This window comes from Anastrepha ludens, chromosome 4, assembly GCF_028408465.1.
Source record: "Anastrepha ludens isolate Willacy chromosome 4, idAnaLude1.1, whole genome shotgun sequence".
Classification (NCBI taxonomy): domain Eukaryota; kingdom Metazoa; phylum Arthropoda; class Insecta; order Diptera; family Tephritidae; genus Anastrepha; species Anastrepha ludens.
Genome location: NC_071500.1, coordinates 128,029,070 through 128,050,986, shown reverse-complemented (window position 1 = coordinate 128,050,986; position 21,917 = coordinate 128,029,070). Strand labels below are relative to the sequence as shown.

The window sequence follows — 21,917 nt, the reverse complement described above, 5'->3', positions numbered from 1 at the left end:
AGGAATTTATTAAGCGTTTACTATAAAAATAAACATAAGAAGTAAAATGTAAGTATATGCCCTGGCAATGCTTTACTTTCACAAAAACAAAAAAAAAAAAAAAAACTAGTCGAAGGAGAAGATAAACGCTAAAACACAGCAAGTTTTAGATAGCGCTAAAACTATAGTTTAATTGATTGTGTAGCAGAGTTGCAGTTGGTTGTTGTGGTCATGAGGTGGGTTGTGCTGTTGGTCAAACCAGCAAAACAAAAATTCAACATAAATAAATAGGGAAACACATAGAGAGATCAATGTGACATGCACTGCAGTCGGAAGTGTTTATAATAACTTGTGTTTTTTTTTTCTTTTTACTGTTAGCCATACAAGTGATAAACGAAATGGCCTACTATTTTGATAAATATAAAAAGTTAAGCATAGCCAGCCAAATATAAAAAGAAATTAAATTCTTTAATTTTCAGTTTTGTTTGTGTTGTGATGTGTGTTCAAAATCCCAGTAAAGGCGCGGGACACGCTTTCTAACTTCATTTTTTATAACAACTTGACACAGAGTTTATATCACAGCCTTTATATATTCACTTGGAGACTAAAATACTACCTCCCTTCAAGAGGAGATAGGCGAAGATTTTGCATATAAATGAAAATATATACATATGCTGGTTTTGAGTTGAACATTTGAGCGTTTTAAATTGAACGCTGCGAATAAAAAAATCACAATTTCTCTTATGATTGCTGTTTAATGGAATTTCGGAGATGAAATTTGTACGTGGGAAGCTCTCCATGTGTATATCTTAAATATACAAAACTACATATAAATCTAAGGCATATTTATTTATTATTCTTTAATGTTAATCTTTAATGTTTTTTTCTTCTTATAAAAACGAAATTGTGTTAAACATATTCGGATAATAAAAATGGATGTGTCTTAGTTGCCTTATTCGGACGTTTAACGTTGGAGTATACAAGTGCATGTATTTAATGTGTTATTTAAATATCTATATATATTTTTTCATTGCATAGAGTATTCGTTTGCTTGTTTATATAGCAGTAATTGCTTAACTGAATTATTGCCTTTGGTGCACATTTGTAAAAAAAAAAAATGCAGTCCGTTACTTCAAGCTCCATGCATGTAATTATTACAGTTGATAAGTAATTCAAAAGCGCTAGTTATATCTCATAACCAAAAAGTAATTGAACTCAATTTTTCTTGCAAACACGGCTAATGGAGAGATGTATTTAATGACATTACTGAGAGACAAATTTCGTTGTTAATTTTTCATTTCACAAAATAAAAAAAGCGTAGGCTTAACACAATTAACAATTTCAATTTGAACAAAAGTGTCCACTAAAAATTTTAAAATTATACTTGAAGGCACATGTGCACCGACGCCCTGATATTAAATATTTGCCTTTTACAATGTGTACTTTAAAAAAAAATATATATATAGGAATAATGTCATTAATTAATGTTAATTTTCCAAAACATGCAGGAAAATTAGTTACCCAATCGCTTAAGTGGTAACAGGGACTGGTACATGGAAATTTTAATTAATGTTAATTTTCCAAAACATGCAGGAAAATTAGTTACCCAATCGCTTAAGTGGTAACAAGGACTGGTACATGGAAATTTAAGTAAGAACTAATATTTCTTAGTGCGTTTTGTAACATTCACGAATAAATTTTTTACACAAAGATATATTCAACTCGTCTTCACGGAGGAAAACATGATCTAAAGGTTTAAGAAATATTTAACAAAAATATTTCTGTGCAAAAAAGAGAAATAAAAAGTAAATATTAATTTTTATATAACACATATTTTTTTACTATTAAATACTCGTTTCCGGCTTCCAGTCCCTGATTTAAAAATTTCCTTAGCTGCAATTGAGCAGTTCGGGCTTTTCCCTATGCTGTTTTGGATTAAAAAAAAATGCGCGCAGTCTTAAGTCTTTGTTTTTACACCCCAAAAGGAAAAGATAGCACAAAACAATTATGTTTAAATGGTAGATTTCAAATATAGCATAAAGTCGAGTTTTTGTTTAAGTAGGGTGTGTGCTTTTGAAACTACTTTTCTTTGTAAGTTGTAATGGAGACAATTACTTTTCCGTACCGTTCATTATTCACGTAAATAACTCTAAATTTTGCTGAAGTATATGAAATGAATGTCCGGTTGCTATTCTTTACTTTCAATCGTTATCATTTATAGCGTTTGCAAGAAGGCAATAATTTCCGGGTTCGAATTGGCAACTGTACTGAATTTATCGGGATAATTTTCACGTATCTCTTGCAGTAGGCCCAAAGCTGTGTCATATGTTTCCTTTTCTGTGTATTCCTTTTTGTAGAGTACGTGTATGGATATCGCTATAATCTGTTCCAATGAGCCAGCGATCGCATCGCGCGCCTGCAAATATAATTGCTTCAAGCACTTAAAGACGGATGCATTTTCATCGAAATCTTCGCGAAGGGGCAAGTGTTGCATGAAGACAGGCAACACTTGGGCGAGCGGCACCAAAGAACTGTTTATGATAATAAGACGTGCAATAGCGCCACAAATATTATCTAATGCACTAGGTTTGGTCTCCTTCGAAACAGCTTGTGATAGGGCATTTAAAATGTGAGGATAAGCTCTGCAAACAACAAGCAAATATTAGTGTTATTAATTCGCACAAACAATTTCCAAGTATTGCCAGCACTTACTCGTATGATTTCTCCTCAGAGTATAAAACCAATTCACCCAGGCCGTATACAGCATTTTGGCGTGCTTGATCGAATTCATCAGAGAGTCCAGTAATCATAATTGGACAGAATGTATTGAAAAATGCTCCAGTGTGTTTTTGTAAAGGTGCAAAGCATTCTGCCAATGCACCGTAAGCGAAAGCGCGTTGAGATTCAAGATCTTCGTTTTTCTTTGCCTTTTGCTGCAAATCAATGTTATTTATTAACGTAACAGTGTAGTAATTTTATTTCTCTGTGCATACCAATTTTTGTAAGATAATCGGGTATGTGCGCTCAAAATATGGCCTAAATTGATCGGGTCCCATTGCCGCTCCCAACAATGGCAGCATATTGCCAGCACCCTCAACGATCGCCTCATCGTATTCGCTCTCCTCGGCATCTTCATCATCATCGCCAGTCGACTCATCGAATTGGCAAGCAACCTTGCCCTGTAGGACGTCGGTAATGCAGGCGAATACAACGTCACGCAGCTCAATGGTCGGCAAGGTGACTTGCTTCAACTCTTTTAATAGATCACCCAAACCTTCGAGGGCCGACAACACAACCGATACTTCTTCGTCATCGTGAACAATTTGTCCCAGTTTGGGTAACAAAATTGTAATCGCATTAGATACACCATGCAAATCCTGTTGTTTGAAGAGAGCAACAACGAATGAGCTCAATGCATCAATTGACACCTTGCGTATATCCTCCTGTGGATGATCGATCATCTTGTAGACATTTTGATAAGATTTCTCCAAGTATGGAATGAAAGCGGTACCAGTATGTTCAGCGAATTCTTTCAATGCCAATATGGCCTCTTCTTTCTCATCCAAATATGAGTTTTCAACACTGTATCCAGCAATATTATCTAAATCATCCTCGTCCTCATCTGAATTTTCAATATCGATGTCATCTTCATTCTCATCAGCCTCTTCAGCTGGTGCTGGTACACCATCATCATCTTTAAATTCGGGCACTACTTCTTCAGTGGAGAGTATAGAATCGAACATGCGTTCAATTACCTTTGGAAAAACTGATGCCATCTCTTCGTTAACCACTTCAGCCAATGATGCAATCAGATTGTAAAGAGCACGACGTACATCGGGATCTTCGGCTTTTTCGAGCAAATTTAAAGCAAAAGTCATTGTATCGGTGGCTAAGGGCATGAAGTTTTGCTTGCCAATAGTACGCGCCAAAGCTGCCAAAGTATCAATAGCTTGTGGGCGTAGACTGATGATGTCTTCGTTTTCAGTTGGTGCCAAGTACGATTGTAAGATTGTGATTAAACGTGGGAAATAGGGCAGCATATTTTCATTTGTTGCATTAGCAGCAGCGGAAATGGCGCTTAAAGCAAGTTCGCGAACGCGCACTGAATTGTTGGGGTTCAAGGCTTCGAACAAACTGAAAATAAACACATTAAAATGTATGCAAACGTCTTTTATGATCTATTGGTCGTTTACATTTCCATCAGCACTGGCAAGTGAGGTACCAATTCATCTTCCAAATTCTCACAGAAAGTTTCAAGTGCATAGAACATACGATCGATATGTTTAGGTTCAGTTCCACCGCTCTAAAGGGGGGAAAAAAAATAAAATTTGCTTTAAAAGGTAAATTGGCATGTGGACTCTTAAAAAATGAACAGTTTGTGCAAGCTTTTCGTGCAAAGAGAACAAAAACCGAGTCAAATATTTCTTTCCTACAATGTATGACACACAAATCAAAATAACTAGCAAAATTAGTACGAAATTTCACTACATAATTAGTTAAAACCGATTTTCGCTTGATTTGCAGCTGATTCATATAAAGTATTGTATCTGTTTTAGGCGGCCATGGCTCGGTGGCTACATCTATTGGCCAGGATGCCTTTTGTTTGGTAAGCGTCAGTGAAAAGGAAAAACACAAAGAGAGCCAAAATTGTACAAAGTTACCATATATAAGCAGTAATAACACTATTTGATCTTTGAAATCGTACATATGTATGTAAACAAATAGCTCAATTATGGAAATTTTAAATCTAACCAAACACAAAATCAATTTAAAAACTTACCCGCAATTCATTGCAGAGTTGATGCAGGAAGTCAAAGAGTATCGGTAGGATTTGTGGTGCGAACTTGGTGATGTCCGGTTGCAAATGCTCCGAAAATTGACCGAGTGCAAAGAAGGCAGCATTGCGTACGAGTGGTATTGGATCGGTTATGCCAACTTTAACTATGTTTAGCATAGTTTCGAGATATTTATTGCAGATCGCTTCTGAGCAGCCCTCGGCAATAACAGCCATGCTTAGATAGGCAGCGCGACGTGGCAGTGGATCCGGGCCCTGCAGAGCAGGCTCCAAAAGTTGCAACAATGGTGGAATCAGTTTTTCTGGTGGTACGCTTAATGCCAACAGGTCCATTGTTTGTGTTGCAGTAGTCATGGGATTCGAGTTGTCTTCACCCAAAAAGTATTCTTCGTCATCTTAAATGGATACATAAAATAAATTGCGTTGTTAAAAGATAATATAACCGTTTAATTTTTATTTTACTTTCAATTAATAATTATTTCGTGAATTATTTGTTTGCCGTAAAGTAAATGTTATAGGATGAGTTTTATTTTTCATTCTATAAATAAGATTTAAGTTTTAGGCTTAGAGAATTCTTATAAATTTCTTACGAAATTCAGTGAGTATTGGTGTACGAAATAGAGTCTGTAACTTTCTCATTTTCTCCCAAAATATTATTCTTTTTCTTAAATTCTATTTGACGCGTCGCTTTAATATATTTTTTTGGATTATTATTAGTTCGATAGGTTCGTAAAACAAAAATAAAAAATAAAATAAAAAAATTACAAAAATTAATTTAAAAAAAAATAAATTAAAACAAAAAAAAAATAATAAATTCATCACATAACTTTTAAGGGCAACATTTGGTAAAAATTAAAATTTAAATTGTTTAATTTAATATGTGTTATGTATTGAACGTAAAATTAAAATAAAGACGTCCGTATTAAATTTCATATGATATAAACATATTATTTAGAAATCTATCGATCAACTCACCGTCCTCATCTTCCGGCTCCGTTGCCATCAAATTGAAAACTACCCGTATTATGGGTTCAATCAACTTCTGTTTGATGATCAATTTTTTCTTGAGACGCACTAACCAACCGACATAAGCCACAGCTTTGATGCGCACAGCGCTATCAAGTTGCGCATTATTAGCTGCTTCCAAGCAGAACTCTAACAGCATTTTAATGTGATTGTTCAACAATTTAGCATTAAGATCAGCCATACTTTCAAGGATATCAAATGCATGCACAAACTGATCCACCTCTGGTTGCACTGCGAATGCTTGCAACGATTTAACAATCAATGGAATGGACTTCTGCAACGTTTGCTCGGCGGTGTTGTGGCCCAGTGTGAATGGCACCAAGTAAGTCATGCCAGTAAGAATATTGAAAATTACAGGCGTAGCCATATTACCAGTAGCCTCTGTGGCAACCAATGCAGCTGTAAACATTTCACAAACCGATTCCATATGCTGCAAGAATTGATCCGGTGCCGCATCAGCCAAAATGGCAAATGTTGATGAACCCAATTCACTTTGTTTGGGATCGGCCGAAGAGCAATAGCTGTATATGAACTTAAGCACCTCATTCATCCATGAATCGGCCTTTTTGGCTTCGTGGCGCACCAAAACACCAACGAATTGAGCGATAGCTTTACGTACAGACTTCTGCTGCTCCTGCATGAGTGCATTAAGCATACCTTGCTTAATGCTACATAAAAGAAAACATGAAATATTGGAAATTATATATGTCTATAGTAAATATGTGACTACGCTGCACTTACATTTGCTGTTGCTCGGCCGGCACTTTGTTCCATTGACGTAACTTTGACAAATGCTTCTTAAGTAATACCGCAGAATATTGACGAACCTGCGGCTCAGGAGCAGATACAGCAATTTCACAAAGAGCAGGAATTGTCTCGGGATGCTTGTAAGCCTCCTGCAAATCAGACGTTGCCTATAAATAAAGAACATTACACAAAAAATCACTTGCTTGAAATTATTCGTCATTTGTGTATATTGACATATACTACATTTGTATCTAAAGTAGGTTGTTGTTGTTGTTGTAGCAGCATAGTCCTTGGCCGGATATAAATCCGGGTCGTTTCGGTAACGTAGAACCGACTGTCGTGGAAATCTAAAGTAGCTCCTTTTGATTGCTGAATCCAAACAAGTTGCACAGATGGGTTACTACCAATAAATATGTGGGTATATTATGACACATAACAGGTAGTACTGATATAGCAAAAAACAACAACAATTTTTTTCTTTTATTTTTGGTCCCTAGAATGCCATAATCTATAAACAAAGATTGACAGTTTATAGTAATTTAAACAAAAATTTTACAATTCAAAGACCAGACAAATAGCAAAAAATCAAATGAGCTGCTGTGCTGAAACTACTTGTTCAATGTACCTTAGGGTATATTGATATTTTTGCAAGGCAAAAAAGAAAAGGCATCATCTAGTGCCATGTGGTACTTCTCCTCTGTGTAGAATTTTGATATGGATATGTTAGCGACGAGTGTCGACCACACAGGTAGTTTGGGGAAATCCTCTTCATTGATAGAATTGTTTTTTGAATATCAAATAGTAGTCTGGGGCGGTGCGGTTTTAGTTCAGACTATTTACCCGGTTTATCTGCGGGCTGCTGCTTTTCGGATGGCCTACTGGAGAAAGCAAGCAGCCATTTAGTAACACGACACTTGGAACTAAAAACCAAAGGATATGGTATGAATTGTCCGCTAAAATAGCTCGCGCATCACTTCGGGTACGAAGAATCACAAACACTAAAGGTGTTACGCGCACCAGAACTATAAGAACGGTAAATTGCGGAAATAAAATCCGCAGTTCTATCGAGCGCGATCAACTACCAAGCTTTTAAGTTATGTGATTTATATGGCAGAAAATTCGGCTTAAAACTGTAGGTCCCTCCATTTGTGGAACAATATCAAGACGCACGCCACAAATAGGAGGAGGACACCTAACAGTCAAACACCTAACAGAAATGTACGCGCCAATTATTTATGTATGTATTTTTTATCATAAAAGCTTATTACATTTTAGTATAATAAAGTGCAAATATGAGGTTACTAAAAAATTCTTTAATTTTTTATAACATTTCTCTATGACGATGTTGCGTATTTTGTCCATATAAAAACAATTCTTGGAATTGGAATTTTGGCATAAAACTTGAAAATGGGATTTATATAGTTTTTATTAGACAAGGAGCTATACTTTAAAAAAAATTAACATTGAAAAAAAAAAAAAAAAAATAGTCAAAACCGGTCAAATGTTTATATGCCCAAATTTTGTAGCGGGGGGATGTATATTTATATGTAAACGGTGTATAAGTTCGGTGTACAAGTTCATTCACTCTGGAAGAATGTAGCTGAAGAAATCAAAGATTATAGCTGTAGCCGACACACTGAAAGTCTGCTGATTTCTCCTATTCTCACTTTCCCTTCTTCATGAAACCTTTACTTTGAATGGAAAATAGAAAAAAAACCAATACTCCTACAAAGGGGAGTGTATTTCTTCGATACAGTGGAAAAAAAACGATACAAAACAAATTAAACAATAATTCATTCGCTTCACCTAGAGTCTACTACGCGAATTTATATATAACACCGCACATCTCTTGTTACTGATTTTACACACAAATTGGCTTACATATACAAGTGTATGTACATTCAGTCAAAATAATATCGGGAATTGTTCATTTAAAAAGCGCGCATTATACATATGTATGTATACATTTTTTTTTGCTGGAGTGTTGGTACAACTGTCCTATATAGTGTCCTCCCAGAGTTTAAGCGTGATCTGTCAATTAGCATGTTTTTGCCATTTAATTATATCAGTCAACCGCAGGTATGCCCTACGATTTTCACTATGGACAAAAATATCGAACAAAGAATTTGTTTTAAATTTTGTGTTTTGAACGGGATTTCGTGTGCCTATCGTGTGCTTTATCAAAAACACAAGTCTACGAGTGGTATACGACTTTTGCAAAGGGCCGAGAAGTCGTGGAAGACTTGCCCCGATCTGATCGCCCCATCAACGTCTTGAACGGATGAAAGCGTCGAAAAAGTTAAGGAAACGGTGCTGGAAAACCATCATTTAAGTTTGAGAGAGGTAGCTCGTGACCTTAGCGTGTCTCACGAATCAATTCGCAACATTTTACATCATCAATTGGGCATGAGACGCGTGGCTGTTCGACTCGTTCCAAGAGACTTGAATTTCTTTAAAAAAAATCATCGGAAGAAGGCTGAAGACATACGTGATATATGGTATATACATGGGTATATGACCTTGACATGCAAACCAGTCAACAGACGGCTGAATGGCGCTATCCACATGAGCCGAAACCCAAAAAACCACGTCAAAGTCGGTCATAAGTGAAAGTGATGCTACTCGTTTTCTTTGATTATCATGGTGTTGTGCACTCGGAATTCGTTCCAAATGGTTCTACGGTAAATAAAGAATATTATTTGGAAGTTATGTGACGTTTGAGAGAGAATGTGCGTAGAAAACAGCCCAATTTGTGGAAAGAAAACTCATGGATCTTGCACCATGACAACGCACAGTCTCACAATGCTCATATTGTGAACACTTGTTTGATCAAAAACTCGACAAATATCATTGAAAAGCCACCGTATTCACCGGATTTAGCCCGCTGTGACTTTTTACTTTTCCCAAAACTTAAACTCCGCGGGCGCCGCTTTGAGTCGACAGAGGTCATTACGGAGAATTCGCTGAAGGAGCTGAAGATCTCTTCAAAAGCGTTTAAAAGGTGCTTTGATGCCTGGACTAGTCGTTGGCTTATGTGTATTGATTCGAATGGAGCCTATTTTGAAGGCGACAAAATAAATTTTGAAGGTTCAACAATTATTTTGCGCTTTATTGAACAATTCCCGGTACTTTCTTGACAGAATGTATCCAGGTCTGCAAAAGAAATGGATTTCAAAACTATTAAGCTAAGAGAAAGAGAAATTCCAATAAATTTGACTTACTGAAGAAAAGGAAGCGAGGCAACCATGTGTCTTTTCAAGTATAAAAATTAATTAAATCATTATAATTATTACTCATCGTAAAGATGATAGAACCAAGACAAAACCAAACCTACGTCGTGCGCGTATTTGTATACAAAACATATGCAAATATGTCTGTACCTTAATACATAAAATATATGTATGGGATGTGTGATGCGACGCAATTTGGCCCCACCCCACATCCACCATAATCACAGGTTTAAAATTCTGCATGCTTTTTGATTTGCGACACAGCAGTCTTTCATTCAAGGTTTGCTTTTTAATGTACAAATTTCTATGTACAAACTTACTTATAAGCACATACATACAAACATACGTATATACGCGCAAATGGTGCTACTACCGCTTAATTAAAATGAAATTCGGTAGTGTATACATATTGTGTGTTGGACTTGGCAACAGATTGCAAAAATAAAATACCTACATACATATATATAATAAATATGTGTTAAAAGCAATATGCGAAATCAAGAATTCCAATAGCATTAGTAGTTGTGACAGCCGGCCGGCGTGGAAGAAACCGGTCGGATCACGAACAAGATTGTAAATGGGTGGGTGTTAGCATACATTTCATATAAAAAAATGTACATACATGTGTCTATATGTGCACTCTTATTTTTTTTCTTTTTCTACTTTTAATTTTAAGATTAGAAAATGAGATATCTCGAGTCTTAATGCAGCTTATATGCATAGTACAATATAAATAAATCTTTAATCAATAGTTAATTTGGATACCTAATATATTATTATTTATGGAACAGTTTTTCAGTGGAGCAGTGCAACACGAAGAAAAGTTTTTGAGTACGAATATAATTGGTTATATATTTAACTTAAATATGAAGTACCCAACTGAAAATTCGTGGAATATGAAGCATGCAAATGAAATTTACTTTAATATATATATATTGTATATATATATATAATTGGCGCGTACCATCTTTCTGAGTGTTTGGCCGAGCACCCCTTCCTATTTGTGGCGTGCGTCTCGATGTTGGTCCACAAATGTAGGGACCTACAGTTTCAAACCGACTCCGAACGGCAGATATTTTTTCTGAGGAGCTTTTTCATGGCAGAAATACACTCGCAAGTTTGACATATTGCCGAGGTGTAAGTTCGTGAATTTAGAAAATTTCCATTTCTTTATGTTCTGATAAAAAAACACTAAGGTTTACAAATAATTAATTTTTGGCAATCGCTTCTTGATTTGAAGCTATAATGAATTTATTTATTAAAGTCTTAAAGGTTTGTGAATTTGATTATTTTTCCGATTTTGTATTACGGTTTTTTCCTTTTTTTAATTATGTAAATGTTGAAAATTATAGGCATTTTTCTTTTTAAGATTTCTCTACGAAAAGTTAATCACTTTGTGCTGTACTGATAGGTAAATGTGGGGCACACGTATGTAAGTTTTAAGAAATTCATTTTTGGCAATCGCTTCTTGATTTGAAGATATAATGTATATTTATTTAAAGTCTTAAAGGTTTGTGAATTCGGGTTTTATACTTTTTTATTTAAATGTTCAAAATTATAGGCATTTCTTTTTAAGAATTCTCTACGAAAAGTTTATCGCTTAGCAGTTAGGTAAATATGGTAGACACGTATGTAAGTTTTAAAAGTTATTAATATAAAAATACACAAACATATCAACAAAATATATATATATGTATTGTATATATAATTTAGGTGTTGTAAGCCCTTATCCACTCTCATTGTTATAAAATTTTGTATAAAAGAGTGCACCGAAGTGTGTTTGTTAAGTTTTGTTCGCATTCAATTTGTTTTATTTGCGTCTGGTAGCACACTATTCCAGCCATGCTTTTCAGCTATTGTTAATTCAACTGATAACAAGATACATAAGTGATAAATGCATTTATTATATCAAAATTTATTGAAGATAGAAAACAAATTTAACCACAAAATTACTTAAAAACTAGTCTTAACGAATAGATATGGTGTTAGTTTTAGCAAAGTAAACACTAAGTCAACATTTCCACATTTTTTCTCACACACAAGCGAATGAGAAATCGTACAAACACCCATCTTATGTGTTTTTCATGTTTATACAGTAACTAAATATTATTTTTATGTCTGTGATTAAAATAAAGTCTTTTTTGCCAATCGTAAAATGCCTTCCTACTTGAAAACAAAAACTTAAAAATAAAAATTTATAAATTAATTTTACATTTACATATTTTTATTAAATTTGCAACAAGAAAAGTAACGTTTCAAATTTAAATGAACAAAATAACAGCTTGCGAAGAAACTAAATCACAATGAGAGCAAATACGACATGGCAATGGCAAATAGAATAAAGCATGCGAGCTGATGGCGCGTCCACGTGTTTTTCTAGGTTCGGGAAGATTCATCACCGTTCTTTGTAGTTAGCTCAAATTTAGTTGACATTTCTTATAAGCTGTGTTTATTTATTTAACATTAACCATTGTAATTATCGAGATTGCCTGAATTCTCTAACCAGAACTTACAAAAGTTTTTGCCAAATCATCAAATCATCATTGAAATAAAGCATGTGTCCAAGTGAATTACATACCTTCTTAATAACATCGCTGTCCGATGAAAGCAAATTCGTTATAATTTGAGTTATTGGCTCCATTTTCACAAATTCTTCTGTAAAGCCACTTATTTCTTATTACTTCGTATGCAAAACCACTAAATTCTTTTAAGCTCCTTCTTTTGTTCCGGCCAATTACTTGCTTTGTGCTTCTTCGCTTTTCCACACGCACAAACAACCAGACTCACACGTGAATATAAAGATATGGGTTGCAACTTTTCACTTTTTGCAGGCAATTTCTCGCAAAAAATTAAATCAGTTCAGTTGCACCAAAATTATCCACACTGCCTCACCGGACAGTTGATTTTCAAAGAATGATTGAATAAGAATAGCCGAGAAGGAAATTAATTGAGAGCTTTTTCTCGTATATTGCGCAAAAAATAATTCGAATTGTGATCGGAATGAATGACTGCCTTCGCCTCGCTTTCGTTGTTTGCCGCAGCAAGGCGAATTGAATACTATAGTGGCGCCATTAAAAAAAAGTTACTTAATTTTTTTGCGATTTTGAAAAGTCTGACGGCACCTCAGATCTCAATACAAAACAAACGAACAAAACAAACAAAGGTAGGAAAAATTACGTGTTTTTGAAAAATCACTGAATGGATTGGTAGTTGTGTGATTTGTGCGATATAAACTAATAAAACTAATGAAAACGAAGTGCCGTGTCCTAAATTGTGAAAGCACAAATTAATATAAAGCCTCCGAATTCAGTTTGAATTTCAAATCGAATTTTAAACTGAATAAGGAGGCTTTAACAATTTAACACACGGCACTATGCTTTCATTAGTTTGATTAGATTAAATCTCCCAAATCTCAATATTACCAAGCCATTCACTGATTTTTCATAAACACGTAATTTTGCCTTCTTTTGTTTGTTTGGTATTGCGAACTGAACTGACGTCACACTTGTCAAAATCGCGAAAAATAAATTAACTCTTTTTAATGGCGCCACACTAGTGCTCAATTCGCCTTGGGTTGCACTCACATTTTGTTCACAAATACGTTCGGGTTTATTGTGAATTCGTACGTATTCAACCAAGGCCAAATCGAATCTATACAAGGTGACTTCGCTATAGCAGCTAATTTGTTTTTCTTGCGATTTGTTGGTTTGAATGTCAAAGTGCCCTGCTTCTTTACTGTTTACCTAATTACCTCTTTACATCCTCTTTGAAATCTCGAAAATCGAATTACCGAAAACAAAACATATAAATCTTGCTATAACAAAAACACTTTCAAACACGAAATAAATGTTGTTGATCCTGGAGCATTTTCTATGATTTCGCCTTGTACTCAGCATTACCATAACGGCGAACATAATAGCGAATGTTACACTTTCTGAAAACAACTTCTTTATTTTTCGTGTTTTTGCCAACATCTGATTTCATGCATCATAATAATACAAAACAAATAAACAAAGGGAACAGAAATTACTTGTTGTAAGTATGCAATGAACGGCTTGATAATATTGTGATTCGTGATATTTCAACTAAAAAAACGGCTAGAATTTAGTATAGTGCCGATCGCTTTGGAAAAAACGGTAAAAAGGGGGTGATAGAGGGGTGTATCCTCATCTTAAAACTGAAAACAGAACCTGCCGGAGGCTTATAGTTTTTAAGTAATTTAATGTTAAAGTTCTATAATTTAGCGAAAAGTTGGTGTTGCCATACACCTGAAATGAAAACGAAGTTCGCACGCAGGGATGTTCAGTGGAAGGTTCATTGTAAAACTGCAGTATTTTTTGCTGTAATTTAAAGTTGAGAAATGAATTTGAAAATAAAAACATACAACTCATTTAAACTTAAAAACAATGATATTAAGCGTATCACAAAAAATAATAAAGTAATTAAATTGATTAACACAGTATTTTTGCGTGGAACTCTTTATCGCGTAGGCGGCCTTCGGCCGCGCTTCAAAAAAATAACCCTCATCAGTCCAACTCCGGCTACGCAATCCACAGTATTTTTGCGTAGAACTCCTTTTCGCGTGGGCGGCCTTCGGCCGCGCTTCAAAAAAATAACCCTCATCAGTCCAACTCCGGCTACGCAATCCACAGTATTTTTGCGTAGAACTCCTTTTCGCGTGGGCGGCCTTCGGCCGCGCTTCAAAAAAATAACCCTCATCAGTCCAACTCCGGCTACGCAATCCACAGTATTTTTGCGTAGAACTCCCTTTCGCGTGGGCGGCCTTCGGCCGCGCTTCAAAAAAATAACCCTCATCAGTCCAACTCCGGCTACGCAATCCATAGTATTTTTGCGTAGAACTCCTTTTTGCGTGGGCGGCCTTCGGCCGCGCTTCAAAAAAATAACCCTCATCAGTCCAACTCCGGCTACGCAATCCACAGTATTTTTGCGTAAAACTCCTTTCTGTGTTAAAACCATTGAACCCAAAATTAAAACGTCATATGCGTGTATGTAATAAGGAGGCACAATAACCCCAACCCCCATGATTAAGACTAAACTTAAGAACTTATTTTTTGTTTTCATTTGCAGGCATCCGGCAACACCATACTGTTGGCATTCCAATCTTCTTCTTATTCGCGCTTAAAATTGGAATGTGATTGCATAGGCAAATGTATTTGCATTTAATTTTAATAGATATAATTAAAATATTAGCATAAAAATCGGTAAAAACACGCGTGTGAGTGTATATTTGGTGATTTATAGTGAAATGTTAAAAAATATAGAGTGTAATGTGGCAAATTATACTGATGTTTCCAAGGGCATTTTGAATGTAAATAATTAAAAAATTATTATTTCCCGATTAATTTAAAGTTATAAAGAGTGTTCCTTAACACCTCACTAACATCTCCACCAAGTTTCATTAAAAAAAACATTATAGTTTGCCAGAAATTCCAAGATCGGCACTGTTCTAAACTCCAGCCAAAAAAACTAATTAAAATACCTCCGGATGAAGATTTTTCTCTGTTTTACATATTGCCGCCGTCATAGTCTACACCTCTCGCCATGGGATGTGTACAGTCAGGACCAGATTATCAACAGTCACAAGTCCATTGTTCACAGCCACCAATATCGCAGTTTCACCAGTCATCAACACAGTACCACCAGCCAGGCTAGAGTTTAGAATAATGTATATTGGGCAATTTTTGACAAACTATTATGTCTTTATTAATGAAACTTGGTGGAGATGTTAGTGAGGTGTTAAGGAACACTCTTTATAACTCCAAATTATTCGGGAAATAATACTTCATAATTATTTGCCTTCAAATGCCCTTTGGAACTTCATTATAATTTGTCACATTACTCTGTATATTTTTTAACACTTTACTAAAATTCACCAAATATACACTCACACGCGTGTTTTTACTTATTTTTATCCTTAGATTCGAATTATTTTAATTAAAATTAAATGCAAATGCATTTGTCCATACAGTCACTTTCCAATTTTAAACGCGAATAAGAAGAAGATTAGAATCACAACAGTATGGTGTTGCCGGATGCCTGCAAATGAAACAAAAATTAAGTATTTAAGTTTAGTGTTAATGATGGGGATAGGGGTTATTGTGCCTCTTTACTACATACACGCATATGATGTTTTAATTTTGGGTTCAATGGTTTTAACACGGAAAGGAGTACTACGCAAAAATACTGTGGATTGCGTAGCCGAAGTTGGACTGACGAGGATTATTTTTTTGAAGCGCAGCCGAAGGTCGCCCACGCGATAAGGAGTTCTACGCAAAAATACTGTGTTAATTAATTTAATTTAATTTTAATTACTTTATTATTTTTTGTGATACGCTTAATATCATTGTTTTTAAGTTTAAATGAGTTGTATGTTTTTATTTTCAAAAATATTTCTTAACTTAAAATTACAGCAAAAAATACTGCAGTTTTACAATGAACCTTCCACTGAACATCCCTGCATACGAACTTCGTTTTTATTTTTCGCTAAATTAGTGAACTTTAACATTAAATAACTTAAAAACTATAAGCCTCCGGCAGGTTCGGTTTTCAGTTTTAAGATGGGGATACACCCCTCTATCCCCCCCTTTTAACCTTTTTTTTCAAAGCGATATACATTATACTAAAGTTTTCCCCCAGCCAGAGGCAGGCTACATATTACAGTCCCAATTTGTACAACAAAAACCTTTAAACACAACATTGCAACGAAGGGGAATGATATCATATGTTGATAATGCAGCCAACATTCGACGGTAATCCCGAAGGTTGGAGATTGTTTAGAGCAAGCTACAGAGACACTACCAATGAGTTTGGGTACAACAATAGGCAAAATTTCACGCGACTTCATAAAGCTTTACAAGGTTATGCTAGGCGTGTAATTTCTTCATTGTTGATTTATCCTGATAACGTGCTTCTCTCAGAAAATACGACAGTTTCCCGTAATTAATGAAACCCGACTTGAACAGGTTGTCGAATTTTCAAATCAAGTTACGAACGTCGCATTTTTGAAGTCAGCAAATTGTGAACACCATTTGTTAAACCCAATGCTATTGGAACAACTTATTTTGAAGCTGCCACCTTCAAAACAGTTTAAGTGGAGTCGGCATGCCGCAACAATGTCACCGTATCCCACCACTCAAAAATTCGCTGATTAGGCTAGCGACCTTGCAAGGGTTGTTAGTCTCATGCCGTCCGTTTTGTCTTCATCGCAGCGTAGCAACCTGCCACCTTCGTCCACCATGCGTTCGGGTATTCAGATATTGTCTAGTCGTTCCTCGAATCCAAATACGACGCGTAGACTGCTGTACAGTAACGAAACCCTAGTCAATCGTCAACAATCATCAATGCAAGAGACGCCAACATCCTGCCAGAACAGGATCACAGGTTAGTTACCTGTAAAGACTTCAAAACACTTAATATCCACAACCGATGGAAATTGGTGGAAGGCAAACGTCTATGCTTCAGTTGTCTTCAACGAGGACATAATTTAGTTGAATGACGCTCAAAAAGGGCAGTCGCATGCACAATCAGCTATTGCATCAGCAAGTTAAACGTCAAACGTTGCACCGCCTTCAGTTCAGCCTCTTGTAACGTTATCTGTACAGAACAATAGTGAACATTTATTAAATTGTCGTACTAATGAGCCAAATATCTGCTTCTTAAAGATATTGCCAGTCATTCTTGCCGGATCTCACACAAGTATTCAAGTTTATGCCATGTTTGATGAGGGTTCGTCTATAACTTTACCGGAGGAATTTATCGTCAATGAACTTGAGGTTAAAGGTCGCGATGTGCATCTTACTTTACAATGGTGTAACGAAAATCAAATCACGGAAAATTTCGAGTAGTCAATTTAAAGATTAAGGGGAACCTGAAAACAGATCGTTTCAATAATGTCCATACAATTAAGAATTTAGAACTGCCAGTACAGACATTTAATAGGAATCAATTTAGAGAGTTTGTTAATTTGCCGGTAGCAAACCGTAGGCCGTCGTTGCTTATTGGGTTGGATAACAGCCACTTAAGCATCCCTTAGCAAACGGTAAGAGTTGGTATTAATCAACCATTGCTGTTGACACTCCGTTGAGCTGGATAATTTATGGACCAGCGTACACCACATGTTCTTCATGTACGAAAATCATATCCAACACATCATTTCCATCAATTGCTAGAGGATTATTTTAGCATAGAAAGGTTCGGAGTAAGGGATTTAGATACGACTCTGATGACACCCGAACCAGAGAAATTCTTTTAGAAACCACTAAAAACATAGGTCAGCGATATCAGGTGGGTTTATTATGGCGAGAAGATCACATCAATCTACCGCAGAGCTACGAAATGGCCAAACGTAGACTAATTAATGTCGAAAATAAAATTGTAAAAGGTAAAACTTACGCAAGAAGTTATAAAGCAGAAATTAATAAATACATATGTAGGCAGAGGATATGCCAAATTATTATCCGCCGAGGAAGCTCAGCAAGAAGGTCCACATAAGCCACATAAACTTCGTATTGTATTCGACGCTATTAAAGGGACCAGCACGGGCGCAACCATTGACGATAATGTTTAAGTTTCGTCTACGCGAGGTTGCCGTCGCAGGTCATATGGTCGAATGTTCTCACAAATCAAAATTAGACATGCTGACATACACTCGCAACAATTTCTATGGAGGGACGGGAATCCATTAAAGGAGATTCAAGTGTACGCGATGACATCCATGATATTTGGTGCTGCATGCTCACCATGTTGTGCGGAATAAATAAAGAATTTGAACGCTAATCAGTTCAATGAGGTCATGCCACGTGGGGTTAAAGCCGTCACGAAAAATACTTACGTTGATGATCTATTGCTCAGTTTTGACAACGTAAAGGAAGCCAGCGAGGTGATCATTGAAGCCATAGCCATAAATAAAGCCGCCGGGTTTCGTTTAAGGAACTTTGTTACGAATTGCAAAGAGTTGCGACGTAAATTAAATGGCAATGCCGATTGGCAGTTAGATGTTGTAAACATGGAACATCAACCCAGAACCGATAAAATATGGGGCATATACTGGAATTCCAATAGTGACGTACTGGAATTTAAATTTAGATTTCACAAGATTCCACGAGGTGTCATCGAGGGTAACCGATCGCCAACAAAAAGAGAACTTTTGGGATTAGTTATGGCTATATATGACCCATTTGGCTTTCTAGCTAACATCACCATAGTCGCCAAATTAATTATTCAAGCCACTTGGAAGCAGCAGTTCGATTGGGATGATCGTCTACTATGTGAAATGGAATCTCATTGGGTGATGTGGAGGAAAGCATTTCAAGACGTCAAGCACTTTTCAGTGCCGACACACAACATTGATGTCGGCTTTATAGCAGCAAAAACTAGATGCGCTCCAAAAAGGGAACTGACCGTACCCTATTTATATTCCAATCTTTGATTCTGAAGTATGTAAGAAAAATAGTTTTCTTATAATAAGCAACCATAATTTCATTGATATTTTGAGATATTCTTCATTTACGAAGCTATTACGAGTAGTAGCTTGAGTCAATTATTAAAATAAACACCAAAGTTAGACGTACACGGGGTGTTGCGTATTAACGGAAGAATTGATACTGCATACCATTAGCTTTCACTATTAGTCATGGATTACTACCACAAAAAGAATCATTATCAGAATAGGAAATTAGCAATTAATGAAATGCGCCAGCGGTATTGGATACCGCATTCCCATTCTTTACTAGACGATGTCAAAAGAAGGTGTCCAGTATATATCCGCACGTATAAGGAGTGATAATGGCACGAATTTTATTGGAGCCCAGTGCAAACTGAAGAGAGAAGAAGAGTTTTAGACTTCAATGCAATTCAACGAGAAACAGCTAAAGAAGGGATTGAGTGGATGTTTAACTCCCCTGCTAACCCGTCTTCCGGTGGTTGTTGGGAACGCCTCGTACAATGTGTTAAGAGAATATTACAGCGAGTTTTAAAAGAAAAAGCACCTCGGTTGGAGACATTCCGTATTTTGTTAACTCCCGCCCATTACCACTCTCACCAGATAATCCCGAGCCACTAACACCCAATCATTTCTTATTGGGATGCATGAATTCTACTCAAACACCGCTCGAACCTGAAGAGAAAATTTGTTTACGCAAACAAAGGAGAATCGCACAGAATCTGAAGGATTGTTTTTGGAAGCGATGGGTTAAGGAATACTTATCCCAACTGCTAACACGTCCAAAGTGGAGAGCCGAGGTCCAACCTTTAAAGCCTGGCCAACTAGTAATTGTATGCAACCCGAGTCACCCACGAAGTCAATGGCAAACTGGCCGTATTGTTGATGTCACCACTGCTAAAGATGGACAAGTCCGAAGTGCGAGCGTACGTACGAGACACGGAGTCATACAGCGACCGGTCTCAAAGCTAGCCGCTATTAATTTATGAATCGGGGGTGGAATGTTAGCAAGTCAGTCCAATTAAATGCAACTTTGCTCTAAAGCATAACCTCAGAAAGTCAGCGGAATGTAAACTTACGCAACGACCATTTTGACATTGGTCAGTTAAGGGTAGAGAAAGCAGCAAATTTGTAACACTCACTTGTATGCGCTCTTAATGTACCTATTTAATTAATTTTTAATAAAGTTTAAGTGTGCTTTAAAAGCCCGTAAAAAGTTTATTGATTTTTTCCTTTTAACATATTGAGTCGACATCTGGTGTGCCCTCTAATAGTTTTTCACCTCGTAATTTTGGAACATTGTGCCTATCTGTTACTGATGTCGTCAAGATATTATGACGCTCAAGCTCACATCGAAAACTGACTCGGATGACCCCTCGGCCATCTTGATGAAGAACTGCTTGTGTCATGCTGAGCTCTTACAACTATAGGGTGGGCCATGTAAAATTTGCTTTTTGAATCGGCTATAAAAAAAAAAACTAATCAATATTTTTTCAAACTTTTTTTATTTTGCAGATTGAACATTGTTTTTTATGAATGAAAAATAATATCGTTCAAATGACTGCCACGACTGGCTTTACAGTAGATCATTCGATCAACCCAATTTTTAAGCACATTTTCGATTGTTTGGGCTCCAATTTCATGAATGGCAACTTCGATTTCGTGTTTTAAAGCATCAATCGTCTCTGAATGGTTCGTATAGCATTTGTCCTTAACGGCTGCCCACAAAAAATAGTCCAACGGGCTTAAATCACAGCTCCGAGGCGGCCAATTGATATCGGAATTCAAAAACGGTAGCCAAAAGTTCGAGTGTAACTTTGGCAAATGTCGTCCATGTCATCCTCTTCAAGTTTTGGAAACAAAAACTCGTTGAGCATGTCACGGTAACGCTCGCCATTTACTGTAACCGTGGAAGAAGAAGAAGACTCACCTCTTTGGAAATAGGTTTTCAATATTTCCCAATTTTGTTCAAGCATATAGCGCCCCATTTCATAAATGTCAAACCTTTAAGTAAATTATGAACATATTTGACATGTCATTTGTGTTACCATTCTCAAAAAAATAGGTGGTTCACCTGGGTTTTTGAGAGAAACAGTTTATTGCCTATCCAAAAAACGCCTCGCTGAGGCGTCTATTTCAGTATGTGCAGCAGATATGTATATGGAATTCAATACATTCTAATGTACTGGTTAAATTAAAATGCTATGAGAAAATTTTTCGAAACTATCCATGCGAAGGTAAACTACCTAATAAGCTCACCCCCATGCAGTTTAAGGGGTTATATGCAGTTTATAGGGTTAGAAGGTCGAAAAAAGCGAATTTTCCAGAATTTTTTCTGAGAAAACTTTTAAATTTATTGATCTAAAAATTTGTACACATTTTTATCTTTTAACTGTATTTTAAGACTTAGTATTAATAAAAATATTTATTTGGAAAGGAGCTACAGCTGATCTCCTCTCAAAAAAGACGTTTTGCGGTGACCACTATATCTCTGAACTGGATCCTCTGAAAGTAAATAAAAAATAGTTTAAAAAAACTAAAAAACACGCTTTTATTGCCAATCGAACTAAAAAGTACAAAATAAATTTTAATGACAAAGAGACCTATAATGAAGTAATAGCAAATCGAACGATCAGTCATAGTCAACTACCTCAGAACAGAATTATAACAAAAATTAAGA

General features: G+C 36.1%; 1 protein-coding gene across 1 annotated transcript; it reads right to left on the bottom strand.

Annotated features, from left to right (window-relative positions):
- Positions 1 to 307: 307 nt before the first annotated feature.
- LOC128861138 (importin-4-like) lies at positions 308 to 12,822 on the bottom strand. The gene is made up of 8 exons (XM_054099057.1): positions 12,356 to 12,822; positions 6,542 to 6,714; positions 5,750 to 6,468; positions 4,760 to 5,169; positions 4,173 to 4,282; positions 2,973 to 4,113; positions 2,692 to 2,912; positions 308 to 2,621 (listed from the first exon to the last, which is right to left on the bottom strand). The coding sequence occupies exons 1-8, from the start codon at positions 12,416 to 12,418 to the stop codon at positions 2,195 to 2,197; spliced, it is 3,264 nt and encodes a 1,087-aa protein (XP_053955032.1). The 5' UTR covers positions 12,419 to 12,822; the 3' UTR covers positions 308 to 2,194.
- Between the last annotated feature and the right edge of the window lie 9,095 nt (positions 12,823 to 21,917).